Consider the following 20,157-nt stretch of genomic DNA (forward strand, 5'->3'; position numbering starts at 1 on the left):
TCAGCAAGCAATGTTTTCTTTGTAGTTCTTTTTAGTCCTTGGATTGTATCTCACTAAGGATGCTCTCACCGAGTTTTACATTAAAAATTCACTGCCGATCAGTGTTTCTCTCTGTTAACGTTAACAGTTTGACACAATAAGCTTTGTTCCTGTTTTTAGGTTTAGACTTTTTTCTTTGTAAATTAAACCCTGTGTGTTCTAATGTGTAAAATAACCAAACGAAAAATATTCGAAAACCTGAATTACATGAAAAGGTATACTCGGTGCCCCCCTCCCCCTTGGTCCCCGCAGCTTCATTCCCAAAAACACTCTCTGGATAAGCTTTTTTCTTAGTCCCTTGTTTATACTCCCGGTATTTCTTTCTGTAAAAATAAACCAAAATAGGGACGCCTGGGTGACTTAGTAGGTTAAGCATCTGACTCTCAATCTCAGCTCAGGTCTTGATCTCAGGGTCGTGAGTTCAAGCCCTGTGTTGAGTTCCACATTGGGCGTGGAGGCTACTCAAAAGCAAAACCATGATAAATAAATAAACAAAATCTACACACCTTGATCCCCTTCCCCCCCCCCCCCGGGGCATATATCATGGAGATCTTTCTTAGTCTTTTTATAACTCCATACTAATGAAAATGCCCACATCTTAATCCTTTCAACCACCCCGCCCCCAGAGTTGATTTCTAGAAGCAGGATTGTCCTGTCAAAGGACAAATAAAAATGTACTTTTCCTAAATAAGAGTCTGTAGTTGTTCAGAGTGTTCCAGAAAACCCTATCTTAACCAGTGACCTTACTTCCACCATAGGCTATAATTCAGATGACAGCCTCTGTGACCCATCCCTGGAGCTGGAGTTCAACCACAGGCCATACGGTGAGTGCTCAGTGCCTCGTGCCCTTGGGCCCGGCGTCTCAGACTGGGTTTCATCAGCAGTGCTTTTCTTTCGAGCTCAGTCCCCATGTGGAAAACAGGTAGACGTGACGTTGCTACGTTGAATGGGAATGCAGAGGGCCACAGTTCCTCCAGGCTCCTATCCACCCTCCCCAGGGGCCTGGGCATGTGACTTTGCTTCCATACCTCCCGTGACAGGGAACTCACCACCTTAAGAGTATCCCACTTCCACAGGTTCCAACTCTCCTTGCTTGAAAAAGCCCCTGAGGTTTGCCAGGACGTTCTGCTGACCCCACTGGGAACACTGACGGCAGGGAAGCCTCTCATTGTTCTCACTTGGATTTTAATTGTCTAGAGTAGCTCTGAGATGTGTGTGGTCTTAGAAATTGTTAGAAGCATTCGGCCATTTGACTTAGCTATATTGTAAGTTTCTGCAGAAGGGAAATAGTGAATTATATACCAGCCTTCTCAAAAATTAAAAGCTGCTTTGGGTTTTAATGATTTTTGAAAAACAAAAGTCCTAGTAGGGTGGGGAAATAATTCTTTAAAAAAAAAAAAAACCCTCAGAACTCACAGTGAGTTTTGTTTTGTTTTTAAAGATTTTATTTATTTGACAAAGATCACAAGTAGGCAGAGAGGCAGGCAGAGAGAGAGGGGAAGCGGGCTCCCCAGTGAGCAGAGAGTGTGATGCAGGGCTCTATCTGAGGACCCTGAGATCATGACCTCAGCCAAAGGCAGAGGCTTAACCCACTGAGCCACCCAGGCTCCCTGAGTTGTTTATTTCTAATCAACAATAAATGTAGGGGCTAGCATGGTCTCCTACTCTAGTCATTTTCTTTTTTTTAAAGATTATTTATTTTCAAGATATTATTTTATTCAACAGAGCCACCCAGGCACCCCTATTTATTTTTTTTAGATTTTATTTATTTATTTGGGAGAAAGAGAATGAAAGAGAGCACATGAGAGGAGGGAGAGTCAGAGGAAGTCAGAGTCAGGCTCCCCACTGTGCTGGGAGCCTGATATGGGACTTGATCCTGGGACTCCAGGATCATGACCCAAGCTGAAGGTGGTCGCTTAACCAACTGAGCCACCAAGGCACCCTTTAAGATTTATTTTAGAGAGCAAGAGCATGAGTTGGGGGTGGGTGGGGCAGAGGGAGAGAGAGAGAGAATCCCAAGGAGACTCCCTGCTGAGCACGGAGCCCAACTCGGGGTGCCATCTCACGACCCTGAGATCACAACCTGAGCCTAAATCAAGAGTCAGACGCTTAACGGACTGAGCCACACAGGCGCCCCTCCTACCCTAGTCATTGTCTTAAACCTTCTGTGATGCTGGTGTTGGACAGATACAGACACCTCACTCAGCGTGAGAAAATACAGGCTCTGTGGCAGAACAGTTTAATGCACGGGCCCTCATGTCTTCACACTGAGGGGCAGGGAGCACACACGGGGGTACTGGCCCCCGTGCTCTGTTAAGGCACCCTGATGAGCCAGATTGGTGCTCCAAAAGCTGACCACTGAGGGGTTTTCTTCCTAGGTACTCTGATTCCTTGAGCTTTTCTTAGCAGGAAGGGAAAGCAAAAAGAAGGAAAAGCAAAAGTGCTTTGGGGGTTAGGGGACTCCTGGTAGCCCAGTCGGTTAAGGGTCTGCTTTTGGTTAAGGGTCAGGTCAGGATCTCAGGGTCTTAGGATCAAGTCCTGCATTGGGCTGAGCAGGGAGCTTCCTTCTCCCTTGGCTTCCCTCCCACCATGCTCTTTGCACCCCTTCTCTCTCTCTCAAATCTTTAAAAAGAAAAAAAAAAGTGCTTTGGGTCCTATTGATTTGTATCACCCTTTTCTCTTAATGAAATTTCATTCCTTTTAAAAGAGAGATGTGCATTTTTTATGTCTTTTTTCCCCCTCCCAGAGAGGAGACTTACTCTGCTTTTACACTTTTCGCGAAAGCTTAAGTATTTTTTGGCGCCTCCCCAAACCCCGTTTGCTAATAGGAGTTTTCCAGATGCCTGCTCTTTGCAGAGTACATCGGCACTTGGGAACCCAGCGCCCTATAGACCCAGTCAGGAGAGTGTCCCCAGGGCATGGGGAGCAGAGCATCTCCCATGTTGGCCTGTGTCCAGGTCTCTGTGTAGTTCGACCCAACACCTGCTGTGTGCTGAGAGGATGCAGGGATGACGAAAGTGCAGTCCCTGTCCCCCAGGGGTTCCTGGTCCCACAGGACAGATGCTGGTGCAGGGTTCTTGGAAGAGCGGACCAGGAGAAGCAGGTCTGCTGGCCTTGAAGGCGCAGCTGCCCTTTGCAGGGTTAGAGCCGCCCCTCCTGCTGGCTCAGCCTATGACCTGAGAGCTGCCACACGCTGCATCGGGCACACACCGGCAGCAGCCACAAGGGCTGGTTTCTCTGGCCCTTGTCCCTGTACAGGTCGATTTTCCCCTCGCAGGTAGATGTGCACTTGAGATGGGGAAGCAAGGAGCTGAGGGTCCACGAACGACCAGGGAAAGCCAGCTCTCCCCCACCCCTGGCCCCCGCCCTGGTTCCCCGTGTGCAGGCACACACCCCCTTGTGCACAGGTGCATGTGTGCGGCCCGTGGAGGCCTGGCTCCCACTCTCACCGGGTCTCACCGGTTCCAGAAAGCTCTGTGCCATCTTGGGAGTGAGTCCTCCCACCTCAGCTGTTGGCTCACCCCGAGCCTCCCTTCTCTCCAGTCTGCTTGCAGTGCCAGAGTCCCTAGCACTAGAGCTAATAAAAACAGCTAGTTGTCATTTCTGGATCACCTGTGGGATGCTATGCCTCACACACACGTTGGTGAAGCTGGATCCTCTGAAGGGAGAGCACAGAGAACCCCAGAGTCCGTCCTTCCCAAGGACATTGCCTTAACTTCAGCGTTAGAGTGGCTTTGTTATGCAGCTTTTCTCGGATTAGATGGTTCGGTGTGGGGCCCACCTGCCCCTGGCCATTCAGGCTGAGTGTCCCTTCCTTCCAGTGTCCCGGCCAGACAGCTTGGAGAGCAGTCGGAACACATCCAGTGACAGCTCGCCTCTTAACCTGAAAGGTAGGTCAGCCTTGGCTTCCGTGCACTTCTCGTTGTCTTTGGGTCTTTGGTTCTGGGCTCATTTATTTTTATACTTCGAGCAGACACCAGGCTTCTCTGCGGCCTCACGCGTTTGCACATATGGTCCACGTCATGCGGGTTCAGGCCCAGACCTGGATGTCTGAGTGAATCCCTTTACCCCCGGTCAGCCCAGGGCACCCAGGCCCAGCACCCCTGCTCTGAATCCAAGCTACTTCATCTGTAGAGTGGGGTGGTCATTAGGGCCAGGAGTCTGGGGTGGCCAGAGAGCACAGCTGCAGCATTCTGATTCTTTCCATGTTTTAACTGCTATAGTGCACGGTATTGTCTGTCTTAACGAACATTTCTGTGCATTTGAAAAGGACGTGTGTGTTGTCCCAAGACTAGAAGGTTTTCAAAGATTTTTTTTCTCTTAGCATGCACCTGACCAGCCCGTGGAAGACGCTAGCATGTAGCAGGCCTAAATAACCCTTCAGTGAACGGATGACACCTGACGAACGTGGGGCCTCATAGTGATGAATGTTAGATAGTCACTTAAACTTCACCAGGAGCTCTCCACTTTTATCTCAAGTTACTTTATTTTTAAATGCCAGACGGAGACAGGGGAAGCCTCCTACGCTGTTGGTGGGAAGGCAAGCTGGTGCAGCCACTCTGGAAAACAGTACGGAGGTTCCTCAGAAAGTTAAAAATAGAGCTACCCTGTGACCCAGCAGTTGCACTACTAGGGATTTACCTCAAACATATAAAGGTCATGATCCGAAGGGGCACCTGCACCCTAATGTCTACAATAACCACACTATGGAAAGAGCCCAGATGTCCATCAGCAGATGAGTGGATAAAGAAGATGCGGTGGAGATATACAAGGGAATATTACTCAGCCATCAAAACAAATAATTTTGCCATTTGCAATGACGTGGCTGGAACTAGAGGGTATTATGCTAAGTAAAATAAGTCAATCAGAGAAAGATAATTATATGATTTCACTCAATATGTGGAATTTAAGAAAAAAAAAACAAGAGCATAGGGGAAGGGAGGGAAAAATAAAACAAGATAAACTCAGAGAGGGAGACAAACCATAGGAGACTGTTAACCATAGGAAACAAACTGAGGGTTGCTGGAGAGGAGGGGTTGGGGAGATGGGGTAACTGGGTGATGGGCATTAAGGAGGGCACGTGATGGAATGAGCACTGGGTGTTACGTACAACTATGAATCACAGACCTCTATCTCTGAAACGAATAACATACTATATGTTAATTGAATTTAAATAAAAATAACAAATGCCAGACTGAAATGCTGAAGCTCTCAAAAAAAAAATTTTTTTTTTAAGTGGGCTTATCATGGGCCTTGAACTCACAGCCCTGAGATCACGACCTGAGCTGAGGTTGAGATCAAGAGTCAGACACTTAACCAGCCAAGCCACCCAGGCGCCCCTCTCCTAAATGTTCTTACTATCAAAATCCCATCCTGGGAGAAGTGCGCCCGGCTTCTCCGCCAGGATTCTCTCTGTTTTGGGTGAATCCAAGGCAGTCCAGACCGCCCCCAGAGGCAGGCAAGAGAGGGGAGGGAGACTCAGGTATGTGCCTCTGTACCGCCCCGCCCTACCACCCAGGTTCCTCCGACCAGCTCCACGGCAGGTCCGAGAGCTTCAGCAGCGAAGACCTGATCCCCATCAGGGACACGGCTGCTTTGCCACGGGATGCCAGCACCCCAGGACGCACCGCTCTCGGCCGCCATGAGTACCCCCCACCCTGGAACGGGCCTCTCCCCCAGGATGGCATCCAGAAGAGAGGCACTGCACAGCCCCACGCGGGGGGACGGCCCTGCTCTCCCTCGCCGAGCAGTGAGATGGTCACGCTGGAGGAGTTTCTGGAGGAGAGCAACCGGAGCTCCCCGACCCCTGTGAGTGGCCCAGGGCTGGGACACGGCATGCCTCTCTTCCCCCGCCCTCTCCCTGAGTCGGGACCCGGGGCAGAGACCTTGACAGCAGAGGCAGAGAAGGGGCCAGGGTAGGGGTGCCATGGCCTGGGTGCAGAGCTGGTGTGGGTGGAGGATACCCAGCAGCCGGCAGGCCACATGCACTGGCCCCCAGCCCCGGACCCCAGGGGCCGTTGGCTCCATCTGTGGAGTGAGCCGGTAGGAGTTCTTTGCCAGCACGGAGGGCAGGGATGGGCTGTGCCCCCCCAACCCAGGAGCTTCTCTCAAGATAGGGCCAGCCTCCGACTTGGCAGGGGGAGGATCTCACAGTAAATTTTGTGGTGAAGCTCTGAATTACCCACTCACCCTGAGCCTTCACCAGCAGAGGTCGGCAGGCTGTTTCTGGAAAGGGCCAGAGAGTAAATGTCTTGGGCATTCCCGGCCGTACAATCTCTAGTCGACCGCTCAGCTCTGCCGTTGCCGTGAGAGCACAGATGGAGCCCATCTCTCAGCCAACGGGCGCGGCTGTGGGCCCACAAAACTTGACTCACGGACGTTGACATTTGAATTTCGTATAATTTTCATGGGTCACGTAAGGCTGGGTGTTTTGTGTGTGTGGTTTTGGTTTTTTTTTTTTTTTTTTTTTTTTGGAAGATTTTATTTCTTTTTTTGACAGAGGGAGACAGTGAGAGAGGAAACTCCAGCAGGGGGAGTGGGAGAGGGTTTTCTGCCGAGCAGGGAGCCCGACTCGGGGCTCGATCCCAGGACCCTGTAGTCATGACCTGAGCCAAAGGCAGATACTGAAGGACTGAGGCACCCAGGCGCCCCATGGCTGTTCTTTTTAAAAAAAATTTTTTCGATCATTTAAAAACCTAAAAGCTATTCTTAGCTCATGGGCTGTGCAAGAACTTGTGGCAAACAGATTGAGCCACACAGCTGGAGTTTGCTGGCCTGTGTTCTGCGGCTCTGACCCCCGGATGTCCTGTGCATGAGGGTCCCCGTCCTCTGTCCCCTCTTCAGGGCCTCAGTTCAGCTTTTCTGAAGCGACAGGCGTGTCTTTTGCACTCTGTGCCTGACTTCAGTCGTGGGAGCAGCTGCGTTACTGGACACATGAACATGCCGTCTTGCAGCTGAGCTCTTTTAAGGATTTTTAATGCTTCCAGGATTCTCATTCTCCTTCGACCGCTGAACTTTCCTTAGCTGCATGGTAAGCTCTGTGAGCCCCGTCAGCAGGCCGTGGGGGAGCACACTCTCGCTCAGTAGCTGTTCACTGAACACCTACCGTGTGTGACGCAGTGTGCCTAGTGCCTGCTCTCGAAAGCCAGAGCAAAACAGTGAATGGCAAGTGGCACACTTGCTAGTGCGGTCTCGTGGTTGGCCCTGAAAGGACATGGAAAACGTGGTCCCTGCGCTCCCTCCCTTGATATTTCCTTCTGGCAACCACTTACTCTATGCGCTGGGAGTTGGAGAAACCAGACAAAAGCCCTGCTGCTTTCAGGAGGTTTAGGGTCTGCTCAGTGGTTTCCATATTCACCTGGTGGCCTTGCCAGGACACAGGCTGCCCCCAGAGCTTCGGGCTCCGTGGGTCTGAGCTGGGGCTCGCAGAGAATCTGCAGCTGTCCTGGCTTCCCGGATGAGGCTCTGGCTCTCGGCGTGTGTCCAGGCATGCCACACCGAGGAGCCCCGATCTGGTGGAATAAGTGAAAACAGTCCAGAAAGCAGGGCTGCCTGCACTTGGGAGACTTTCCTTCTCCACTCTTTTCTGACTGTGGATCTGTCACAGTGAGTTTGCTTTCCCTTTGCAGATTTCCGGGGAGAGGGGCAGTTCTGTGCAAAGCGACAGGGCCCACCCTGTTCAGCGCGGACCTGTCCCTCGCACTGCTCCTCACTCACGCTCCGTATTGTCACCTGTCCCTAAACAAGCCCGAAATAACCTTGCATGGTGGCAGCTCATGTTGGGGGCTGCCATATGGCCCTGGAGAGCCACACTTACCTCTCTGCCTGCCCAGGATGCGGCCCCCCTGCCAACCCCATGCACATGACCCCTCCCCGCCCCCCCCCCGCAAGGAAGTCACAGCCTGCCCCACCCGGGCCTCCACTCCCTGGATATTGATGATGCCAGGAGGCAGGTGTCTCAAAATGGGCTCCTGGGTGGCCAGAGGGGGTGGCCCCCTGAGGGTGCATATGGAGAATTAAAAATGTGCCACAGGGACCCAGGTGGCCCCGTCAGCCGCTGCAGTCAGACGTCATGATGCAGCAGGAGGCGTTCATCCCTGGTCTGCTCTCTAGATGTGGGTCCTGTGGCAACCCTGAGGCTTCAGCTTCCTCACCTGCTAAAGATTGTTTTAGTCCAACTTAAACAACCTTGCAAGGTTGCTTTGACAATGAAGGGAGGGTTTGGTTTCTTGGTGATTACACCCATAGTTCTTAGCACAGAGCCTAGCACTCGAGAAAGGGTTCCCGTCAGTGTTAACAACGGAAGGTCTTAACACACACTCCACCAAAATTTGTGTGGCCTCGCCGAGCATCAGATAGCAGAGTATGCCTCGGTCAAGTTGAGCATCCAGATGTTTCTAGGGGCCAGGAGCTGTTGGCAGGTGTGGATGGCTTCTGAGCTTGGCTCTCCCCACCCCCACCTGCCAAGTGAATGTACTGCCTTTTCTGGGTTTTCGGAATCCGTCAGCCTAAGGAGGAACCTCTGCTCGGCTCCTCCAGGCTCTGAGGTCCTGACAGGAGGCTACCGAGCGGCATCATAGACCCTGGCGTCTGGTGGCTCTGTGTGTCTGCAGGGTGATGGAGAGGACACTGGTTCACCAGCCCGGGGAAGCCCAGCCCTTGAGGGGAGCAGGCTGGTGGGCTGCGCCATCCCCTGCCCTCGCCCTCGGTTCCCCCCAGGCAGCCCCAGGGTCCTGGGCAGTCTGCGTTTGTGGCTCCCACTCACCCCCACCGTGCCTGCCTCTCACAGGGCAGTGGTCTGAGCGGCAGTGAGGGTTCTGGCTTTTTAAGAGCCGCTCTTGCTCCCTTTCCTCAGTGGCCCCAGACAAAGCCCTTGGGGTGTGTCTGAGTGTGGTGGGCTGACTACAGCCCTACGGGTCGGCTTGCTCTCCCTGCCCTGCCTGGTAGGACAGCAAGAACGGATGGGGACAGTTGGCTGTGGTCAGGCTTTCAGTCCCGACCTTTCCATAGCGTGGATGAGCTTTGCGGGAAGTCTTCTCCTGTCTGATGTGTGTGCTTGTCTGTGAAGTTAGGGGGCTGCCACAGTGACATCTGCTGTTCTCGCCCTGGTGAGCCATGTATAGCCCCCAAAGCCTGACCGGGTTGGTGTGTGAGTGGTGGGGCAACATTAGACCTCGAAGAGGTCGAGCAGGAGCCAAAAAACCTCCGCCCTGGCCACCTGCACTGCCCAGCAGACATCCTGGGGTGGGGGCTGGGGGGAGGGCTGTCTTAGCACCGGCCTGGCCCTCGTAGCCACCTCTCACTTCTTCCTTTCCTCCCTGTAGGATGCTCCCAGTTGCCGGGATGACCTGCTGAGTGACTACTTCAGGAAGGCCAGCGACCTCCCAGCCACTGGAGGCCAGCCAGGACCACCTACCAGGAAAGAAGGGGCCAAGATGCCCACCAGCTTTGTGGCCCCCACCATCAAGATGGCCATCAGCACCTCTGAGGGGAAGCTCCCGAAGCCCGGGCAGTATGTGAAACCAAGCTTCAGAGCTGCTGAGGCCGAGGCCCTGCCCAGTGGCCCCCTGAGGCAGGTCCAGCCTCCCCAGAGCCTGTCTCTGGGCAGACCCCGGCAAGCCGCCATGCCTCCGACATCCCACACGCCTGCCAGCCGGAGCGCGTCTCTGAGCCGGGCTTTCAGCCTCGCCTCTGCCGACCTTCTCCGGGCCAGCGGGCCAGAGGCTTGCAAACAGGAAGCCCCTCAGAAGGTGGGGGGTCCTGACAGCTCAGGGGGCAGAGAAACAGGCAGCCATGTCCTACAAAGCCCCACACCCCCCAGCTCCCACAGCCTGGCCCGGGAGCGGACCCCACTTGTGGGAAAGACTGGCGGCTCTGGTCAGGGCCCAGGCCCCCGCAGCCGGCCCCCGGATGTGAGGCGTTTCTCACTGGCTCCCCCAAAGGAGGAGAGGCTGGCCCCCCTGCAGCAGTCCGCCACAGCCCCGGCCATCGCCACTGGGGCCGGCGGTTCCTGCGGTGGCAGCAGCAGCTCCCAGACCCAGCACTTCCCCCCCACCGCAGCCCAAGCCACCAGGACCAAAGCCCAGACGCCCCCCCACGCGGCAGAGGTGGCCCCCATCGCCCCTGTCAGGGGGCCGCTCAGCCTCTCCGAGGGTGATGGGGTCCCAAGGCAAGGCCACAGTGAGGGGCTCCCCGCCAAGAGCCCGGGGAGGTCTCCTGACTTGGCTCCCCACCCCAGCCGGGCCCCCGAGGACTTCAGCCGCGGGAGCAGCTTGAAGAGCACGCCGGCATCCCCCGAGCCTGGTGGGGACCCGCAGACGGTGTGGTATGAGTACGGCTGCGTGTGACTCATCTGGGCCAGCGGCTTCTGAACCTTCCAGCGACTGACTCACCTTCTAATTATGATGGCCTCTTCTTCTGTCTGCCTGTGGTGCCGGGAAGGGGTTTAGAATGCAGACCGGGGTTCCTGGGCATCTCTCCCTCTTGTTCTCTTAATGAAAACACTGTGCCAAGCCCTGAGAGGATTACACTCCCATATGCGTGTGTGTATGTGTGTGTGCGCGCGTGCGTCTTCTGTATGTGTAGCCTCCAGCAACCGCTGTCTTTTGAACAAATCCATTTCAGCATGGGGACACTCAGAATACAGTGACACAACTGACCCCAGAGTAGACACTACTTGAGTGCGTCCTGGCAGAACACTTATTTACAACTTGTCGACCTCTCTTAAGGCACTTGTGTTTGTGTGTGTGCAAACACACGTTCCCATGGCCAAGCTCTAGTGGTTCTGGAAACTCCATGTCCTTTCCCTAAAAGCCATTTGATCCTAGGAGAAGTCCAGACTGGCCAAACTACAAAGAGCTTGAGGACCTCGGGGAGACGCCAGAATTAGGATTGCTGCTGAAAACCGGGAGTGCGGCCACGCCATTTCTTGGGGTCCCAAGCAGTTCCATTTTACCCCAGGGCAGGTGGCCTCAGGCTTGGCCCACCCACCCGAGGCTGGCTCCCGGGCTCCGTACGGTGGGCTCTGGGGGCCCCGTGGAGACCTGCCTTCCCTGGCTCTCTCTTCTTGAAACACTGGATCTTCTGGGGCTAGGGGCCGTGGCAGAGAGGAGCGCCAGTCTTGGCCCCCTCCCAGCAAGCGGGCGTCGTGTACAGAGGGGAAGCATGTGCAGGAGTGGGTCGTAGGCCTGCTTGGTAATGTGGCTGTCGTCTCTCCCCTTCCCCAGTCTCAGATGAGAGACTGATTTATTATTTCTGAATAACTTCTTGTAGAAACCAAATTTCTTTTAATATATAATATATGTACACACTCCTGTGAAATATATATACTTCAAGGGAGATCTATTTATGTTCCATTGGGAGTCTGTCTTTTCTCTCAGGAATCTTACCTGCTGCTTTGTGTATTTGGTCGGATTCCTGACAAACGTTTTCTGTTTAGTAAAGGTGCTTTTTCTGGGATGTACTAAATCTGGTGATTTTTTTTTTTAAGGTATTTTTTTCTTTTGATTTAATATACTGAGAAAGAAATGGGACTGTTAACAAGACCAGTTGTAGGAGTGCTTTGGGTTGTGTACTAAATAGCCATTCATTCTTGAACACGAGGACAGGTTGATAATAAAACGGAACGGCAGAGACTCGAGTCCTGGTTTTTCTCACTGGGCGGGGCTGGTGGCATTGGACGGGCCATGGTGGCCGGAGGGATCTCAGGGGGGTCTCAGGGCTCTCCGGGCACCCAGCTTCACCCCAGAGAACCTTCCCGGCCGCCGGAACCCACAGCTCCCTTTGCCTCCAGGTCACAGAACACAAAAGAGCAAGGTTTTCGGGCTCAGTCTGCAACGGCTTTTTCCCAGACTCGCATTTATGTTCAGCTTGGAAGAGCTGGATCCCATTTTGGTGTGGGATTCATCTTGTGATAGAAGTTCAGCTTCAGCTGGTCCTTTGGGTTTTCCCGAGGCTACTCAACTCGGAAGGGTCGGATCTGGAATTTAGATCTCCAGGGCCTCAGTTCGGATGCTTAAGTCAGATGGAGAGAAGGAGACTGGCATAGACCTGCCCACACATAAGATCTTTCTTCAGATTGTTCTGTCTAGCGGCTTCTTCAGTGTCTTCTTCCTCCATCCCTGGACTGTGAAAGTCCCCTCTTTCCTCCCCTTCCACCTTCTGGAGCTCTGCACTCTGTGGCCCAAGACCACTTAGAGCTGGCGCCGGCAAGCTTGGGCCCAACTGGGCAGCGGCCTCCTCCTGTGGGGCCTCGGTGGGATTTGACACCGAGGCATGGCCTGTTTCTCCTCGATCTTAGCCTGTGAATCTCTGCCCTCTGGAACGTCTCTTCAGTGCTCACACTTGCCAGCCCCTCGTTCATTCACTCTCTCTCCACAGACTCACTGAAAGCTAAGGAGTGGAACATTAGCCATCAAAAAATGAAATCTTGGGGCGTCTGGGTGGCTCAGTCAGTTAAGCATCTACCTTCGGCTCAGGGTCCTGGGATGGAGTTCCGTATCAGGCTCCTTGTTCGGCAGAGAGCCTGCTTCTCCCTCAGTGTGTCCCACCCCCTGCTTGTGCTTGCTCTCTCTCTCTGACAAATAAAATCTAAAAAAAAAAAAAAAATCTTATCATTTGCAACGACATGGATGGAACTAGAGGGTATTGTGCTAAGCAAAATAAGTCAGAGAAGGACAAGTATATGATTTCACTCATGTGGAATTTAAGAAACAGCATAGGAGCAGAGAGGAAGGGAGGGAACAATAAAACAATGAAATCAGAGGGAGACAAACCGTAGGAGACTCCTAACCATCGGAAACAAACTGAGGGTTGCTGGAGGGAAGGGGGTGGGGGGATGGGGTAACTGGGTGACAGGCATTAAGGAGGGCACGTGATGGAATGAGCACTAGGGGTTATGTGCAGCTGACGAATCCCTGAACTCCACCTCTGAAACCAATACACTGTGTTAATTAATTGAATGTAAATAAAATTAAAAACAACAAAAAAAGCTAAAGTGCTAGGTCCTAGAGGCTTCCAGTTCCACGCACCCCCAGGGCTAGCCGAGTGTTGACCATCCTGACCTTGAGGCCTGAGGTCACACCTGCTGTCAGATTCCCCCTGCTGGGCCTGTAGGCCTCAACTCCTCAGCTTGGCCACCCCCGCCCCCACCCCTCTGGCTCCTCTAGCTCATCCAGGGGCAAACTGTCTTGCGATCACAAAAACCAGAAGCCCAGGATGCAGGCTTGGCCCTTGTCTCCGCACCCCACATATTATTGGCCACATCCTGGTCTGAGGATGGGTCTGGAATCTGTACCCCCACCTTTATCTTAGCCAGTTGTTCTCAACCCAGGTCACACACACACCTGGCCTTGGGGGTTGGCTGAAGCTGCCTGCCTTGGACGACTTAGTCCTCATGGTATTCACCCCAGGTGACCTTTTGAACCATCCCCCCTCTGCCTGCCTCCACACTAACCACACCCATCCCTTTGTGGCCTGGGACCTCTGCATGGCTCACTTTGAGGTGCACCCAGCCCTCTTGTCACTCCCTCCTCTCACCCCAGACAAGCTCATACACATCCACAATTTTAATTACAATCTGTTCCCAGAAGGCTCCAGACATCTCCAGCCCCAGCCTCTCCTTGGAACCTCCAGACCTGACCTGCATTTCCAGCTTGGATGTTCCGAAGATACCGCCAACTCAGAACGCTCAACATGGAGGTCACCATCGTCCCCCATCAAAGCTTCTCTATGTTCCCCATCTTGTCCTATCTGTCCCCTTACATCTAGACGATATCCAATATTCCCTTCCCTCTTCCCCATGTCCTATCCATGACTTCATCAGCGGGTTCCAACTCTGACACCTCATTCACATTCACAGCCCAACCCTGGCAAGCTTCCCCCCTGAGCGGCACCCCAGGGTCCTGCTGCTGAGCGGGACACCCCAGTTGATGCGTCTCCTGAGCTCCAGGCCCCCACCCTCTGCACTGGCCTGGTAGCTGTGTGACCTGGTGTCTGGGAAGGAGCCAACTGATAGCTGGTATTCATGTCCTTTGCTCAGGGGTGTGGTCTGCCTGGAAAGAGAAGTGGGATCATCTCGGACAGGAGGGGCTCACCCTGGGTAGGACACCAAATTGAGAAAATGAGAGAAGGATAGAACAAACCTTGGGAAGCATCCAGCCAGCGTTTAATATCCAGCGAAATGTTTATCAACCAAGTGGGGGAAGAGGAAAGAATGTATGTGTGTGTGAATAGTTTTGCTGATATAAAGATATGTAACAAAACTTACAAATAATAAAATGTGCAATACATTTTGTTGCAAAATCCACACATCTCATTGCTTCTCTTAGAAAGCTCTCACTGATTTTTGCCAGACGTTTATTTATAGCCAACGTATGCGTGCCAGTCACGGATGCGTGTCGTTCCTGCAGGAAGGCTGGTTCGTATTTTCGTTTATGTTAACCAGGAAGATGAAAATGAAACGAGCCAAAGATGCATGTCAGAACTTCACCCACCCCCCCCCACCCCACCCCGTGGATGATGGAATGGCTGCTCAGTCATGTGATGGTTCTGAAGGCAGGACCAGCAAGTTTCCTCAGTTTCCCCACTGTTCACATTGTATTGGCTACAAACAGAGCACACGTGCCATTAGTATGCACCCCAGACCCACTTTTATATTTAATCAGCTTCTTAACATTTTCTCCATCGTTTTCTTAAGTCTAGACCCTCAAGAAAACATACATCAAGCCTGGACTGGGAATATTTGCCAGTTCTGTGGTATCAATACTCTCACTAGGGCTGATTCCAAGCTGCTGACAGGGCGTCAGGAAGCTGGGAGGGAGGTGGGAAGGGATGTGCAGCAGCCCCGTCACAGGACCCCCCACACCCCCATACAGTGGGTGTAAATAACCTTAAGAGTATAAGAAACAGTAAAATATTTAGGAAGTGGCAGGTTTTATGTATTTATTACCTTTGCTTTTAATATACAGTATTTAATCAGAGGTTTACATAAGTCAGCTTTTAATGATGACTGTTTCACAAACGGCTTTGCAGAATCCTTTAGGGATGGGCTGAAAAAGCAGACACAGAACAACTGAGAAGTGACCAAAGGAGGAGGAACCCAGGAACGGCTGACCACCGACTCCATGTTACACAGGGCTCACGGGGCCACGGAGCCATAGCGGGAGGCTGGAAACTCTGCCCCTGGCGGCTCTCTCCCCTCCATCCCCACCCTTGCCCTTCGGCAGGCGGCAGAGCGGGAGAGTGGGCCTGAGGAAAGCCCACCCCCTCTGCCTCTGTCAAGGAGGGCGGTGAACCACACAAGGTCAGGCAGGAGCCTGGGTCTCCTGGCAGGCCTGGCACTTCCTGGGGACAGGGAAAGGGTCGTGGCCGCACTCAGACCAGTCCTCCCCTTCCCAAGTTCTGGCTTTTCGGTCCAGCCCACTGAGGTTAAGTTTATGGGCGATCACATGGCCCCGGGAGTCCTTGTCAGTCTGAGATCTGGCCGAGCAAGGCCAGCCACCTGCGCCCCCCACCATCCCCTCTCCCAAGAGACCCCTAAGAAACAGCGGGCAGGAAAGCCCCCGGGCCCCTAGGTACCGGCAGCGCGGCGGTTCTGGAGCAATGGTTCTGGAAGCCGCTCCCTCCCGGGCCCCTGGAGGAGCCCCCGCCCCCTCACCCTCTCCCGAGGCGGCGGGTGAGCCGGAGCCGAGCGCTGCGCAGGGCCGCCCGCACCACGCCCCCCGCCCGTCCCCGCCGCCCCCGCCGTCCTCACACGGTCCCCGCACCGCCGTCGCCGCCGCGCGTCCCTCCGCTGCCGCCCGCCCGCCGCGGTTTGTGCTCAGCCGCCGCCAGGCTTCCTGCGCCGGGAACCCGAGAGAGGTGAGTGCGCCCGGGCAGCCGGGGTTTGGGCCCGGACAGCGGGGCAGGTAGCACCGGGATGACGGCGGCCGAGGGGATCGCTGGCCCTTCCGGCAAGACCGGCTCCCGGACATCTCCTGCGGCGGAAAATTCAAAATCCAGTCTCTGGATAAAGGCCTTTGTGGGGAGTGGAGGAGGAGAAGTGCTGGGAAGCAGGTCCTGTCATTCCAAGATCCACATCTATAGCGCTTTGGGGGCTCAAGGACCTACCACCCAGAGGATGTGTCACAACGCTGGCATTTGGGGGAGGGAGCAGGAGGCCAGAGGGGGCTGCCCTGCCCAGGGTCCCTGCGATGGGGGCAGATCCCAAAAGTCCAACACCATTCGTGTCCTCTGGGGACATGCCCTGACCCTGCATAACTGCAGCTAAGGCCCTGGGAAGGAGCACTGCGGGCAGAGTGGAAAGACCAGGTCCCAGGCTGGAGACTCTCCTGATGCAGAGGGGGAGAGAGCAAACTGACATCTCCTGAGTGCCTGTTCCTGCGGTGACAGTACTTCTCCGTCAGCATTCCCACCTGCCTCAGCCGTGCCCCCTCCACTCCCTATCACTCATTCAGCAGATGGGCCCTCTGCCAGGCGGAAACACGATATGGGGGGAGCTGGTCCCTACCCATACAACTCACACTCTAACTGGTAGAAGGTCCGCCGTGCTTCTCTTTCCTGCCCTAGCCGATTAGAATCTAAGGCAGTATTATCCCTGCACTGATGAGAAATTCTTAAGCCCCCACCATCAATATTCACAGGACCCCTTCCACAGCACCCACACACCAGTCACTGGGAGGATTCCCAGGATGCCTCCCCATCCTCTTGCGTGTTTCAGTTTAAAAATCACCTATTCCAGGAAGGCTACCCTGACTGCCCTCCTCTTGATCAGGCACCCTGGCCCTCCCTGCCCATCATCTTCTACTCATAGCTGTAATCAGAGTATTGTCATTGCTGTGTCAATCCTAGTTTTCCCCGCTAAGTCATTTACAAAAACTCAGCCATTCGAGTTCCATTTTATTATACACATAATATTTTTCTTGACTATTTTACTTTGGAACTGTATTATGGCAGAACCTCTACTCAGGAAACAGAAGCTTAAAACTTAATCTGTCGCTGCCACTATTTTCAGATCTCCTCTAGGCTGCTTCACAACTTCTGATGCAGAGTCCATCAGTTTTTTGGTACCTTGGGGACAAGCCCTGATACCCCAGAATGACCCCTGGGGCACCTGACCGAGGACAAAGAGAACCTATATTCTGAAGAGAGGACAAGGACCAGGGCCCCCTCCTTCTCATTCCTCTAGGGCCTGACTCCCTCTCTTTATTGGGGGCAGGAGGGGCCAGGACCGTGTCCCATTTTGCAGGCTTCCCCTATCGATGTCCTCTCACTGTTGGTCATCCCTTCTCTGGCCAATCTGCACTGGCCCTAATGGCCCCTGGGTGGCTCCTCGGGGACACCATGCAAAAAACCCCTGGAGTCTCCGTGCTGTCCAGATCCCTGACATGGCGCCTTGGCTCCCACCCCACCAGACAACCCTATGGGAGCTCAGCTCCTGTCCTCCAGATCCACTTAGCCACACCAGCCCGCAGGACAAGTAGAGGACATGCAGGGGGTTCAGTCTCCCCTGGCCGGCTCCTGCCTTTCTCCAGGCTTCTTTTCTTCCCGACCAAAAAGGCACACAGAGCTGATTAGCATCACCTGCTTCAGCAGACGGACCACTGGGCTCCTCTCTCTGGAGCGGCCCCAACCCCACTCCACGAGAGTTCACTTGGAGAATCTCAGCCTCTCAGGGCTCACCCTCTGCTCCCAGTTCCTGCTCACCCTCCCCAGCCCTACAGATGTGGACCAGGGACCCGGATTAGCACTGGAAGCCCTGGAGCGGTCAGGCCCACTGCTCAGGGACATCCTGGGTGCTCCTCTTGGTCTTCAACTGGACCCCAGTGGTCAATTGCAGAACAGGAGGGAGAACCTTCCCACACACACACTCATGGTTCTGGGGCACTTAAATACCCTTATTTTTAAAAGGAAATTGTGTTCCACTCAGAGAAGTAGGAAATCAGTATCCTCTGCCACAAAAGCAAGGTAATTGAACAAATAAAAACAAAGAAAACCAAGCAGTGTTGGTTTTAAACTTAGATTAGCACCTGTTGCCTGCAGAACACACCTGAGGCTAGTTCTCTAGCTTACAAAGGGAGATTAACAAGAATTAAGAATTAAAGGCATACTGACACCCAGCTGAGACTTCCTCCCTAGTGCAGAACAGGTTAAGAGAGAAATGGATAGGGAAGAACAAAATACATGGCCAAACTTCTATCAGTCTGCCCCTACTGAGTTCAGAGCACCACACTACGCCTGAAGTGATGCAGAACAAGCCTTCAGTGTATCCATCCCTGAAGGGTCACTTCCTCCAGGAAGCCCACCCAGACAGGGCTCCTTAGCCAGCTGTACTTCTCCTGTTTTAAGGGTCATTATGATTCACTGTAATGGGGTATTGGCTTCTACTCCCAAGCAGAAGTTCATAAGAACCACCACCAGGTCCGTCTCACTCACTTCACTATCCAGGTGTCTGTCCCCACGGGGCCTGGAGCACAGGGGTTGAACAGGTGAATGAATAATGAATGCATAGCTGGGTTGACCTTCTTGACTTTGGTCTTGCTGCCCCTCCCACCTCCAGCAATGCTTTTCCTTCCTCCTCCACTTCCTCCTCCCTGCCCAAACCCCACACCTTCCATCCTTCAAGGCCCTGCTTGAGAGCCCAGTTTTTCCAGGCCTTTTTCAACCCACCGAGCCCACCCCAAGCACCCCTGCTGTTGAATCTTTGATCCCTGGCACTGCCTATGCCCAGGGGACATTCGGTTCCATGGTACAGTGGGTTCCCCACATGCAGTATGGGTGACAAGCAGTATGGGTGACACCACAGAAGCTTGATATCTAATGTGGAGTGGCTCAGCGTGGTTCCCCCTTCAAGGACGTGGCTGTGTTGGCTCGGGACACTGTATGGGTTCCCTAGTGTTGCTGTGACAATCACTATAAGCTTAGTGGCTTAAAACGCAAATTTAATCTTACAATTCTGGAGGTCAGAAGTGGGTCTCGAGCTGTCAGCACAGTGGAGTTCCTTTATGGAGGCTCTAGGAGAGAATCCATCTCGTTTCCTTTTTCAGCTTCTAGAAGCTGCCTGCATTTCTTGGCTGGTGGCCAGCTCCCATCTTCAAAGCTGACTATTGCTGATTGTGTCTTTCCCACCCGTGGAAAATCCAGGATACTCTCGTTGCAAGATCCTTAAATGAATCACACCTGCAAAGTCTCTTTAAAAAAAAAAAAGAGATCCATTTATTCATTAGAGAGAGAGAAAGAGAGCAGGGGGAGAGACAAGCAGGCTTCCCCTGAGCACTGAGCAGACACGGGGCTTAATCCCAGGACCCCAAGATCATGACCTGAGCCAAAACCAAGAGTCAGACGCCCAACTCACTGAGACACCTAGATGCCGCATCTCTCTCTCTTTTAAATTAATTAATTAATTAGTTGAGAGAGAGCGCTCATGAGAGTGGGGGAAGGGACAGAAGGAGACCATCTCAAGCAGACCTGCCCCCCTACCCCCTCCCACCGCTGATCGTGGATCCAGACAGGGGTCTCCATCCCATGACCCATGAGACCTTGACCCGAGCTGAGCTACCCAGCCCCTGCAAAGTCCCTTTTGCCATGAAAGGCAGCGCAGTCACAGGTCCTGGGGATTGGGACATGGACATCTCTGAGGACGAACATTATGCAGGCTGTGTAACAGCTGTCCCGGTTCATCACAGGGCACTGTGGCCAGTGGTGTATTAATAATAACTGCCATTTGCTGAACATTGACTCTGGACCAGGGACCGTTCCGAGCACGTTCCCCAACACCCTGAGGCGGGTGCCACCATTATCACCCTCACTGTACAGGAGAGGCACCGAGAGATTAAATACCTTGGCAAGTGGCAGAGCCGGGATTTGAACCCAGGCAGTCTGGCTCCACCATGTGCATCCTCCTTACCTCCTCACCTCCTAACTGCCACTCTGTCACCATTCTCACCTCCAGGATCCCAGCCCAGAGCCTGGGAGAGACCAGGCAAGGTCTGAAGCCCAACACAGAGGGAGAATTGTCACCGAAATTTCTGGGGGAGACCCCATCTGGGTCACAGATTCTCTGCCAGTCCCCTCCCATGTCAGCCCTTTCTCCTCCCCATTAGAGGCATCCAAGCCTATCCC

At 53.5% G+C, this 20,157-nt stretch overlaps 1 protein-coding gene across 1 annotated transcript in view; it reads left to right on the plus strand.

Annotated features, from left to right (window-relative positions):
- The window catches only part of LOC111148641 (coiled-coil domain containing 88C), a 125,584-nt gene extending 113,907 nt beyond the window's left edge, over window positions 1-11,677 (plus strand). The window contains exons 27-30 of the mRNA XM_022505391.1: window positions 798-863; window positions 3,861-3,929; window positions 5,558-5,847; window positions 9,363-11,677. Coding sequence (XP_022361099.1) covers window positions 798-863; window positions 3,861-3,929; window positions 5,558-5,847; window positions 9,363-10,385 — 1,448 coding nt within the window. The 3' untranslated portion in view covers window positions 10,386-11,677. The remainder of the gene's footprint in view (window positions 1-797; window positions 864-3,860; window positions 3,930-5,557; window positions 5,848-9,362) is intronic.
- The last annotated feature ends 8,480 nt before the right edge of the window (window positions 11,678-20,157 follow it).

This window comes from Enhydra lutris, unplaced genomic scaffold (assembly GCF_002288905.1).
Source record: "Enhydra lutris kenyoni isolate GAN:26980312 unplaced genomic scaffold, ASM228890v2 scaffoldscaffold20, whole genome shotgun sequence".
NCBI classification, from domain to species: Eukaryota; Metazoa; Chordata; class Mammalia; order Carnivora; family Mustelidae; genus Enhydra; species Enhydra lutris.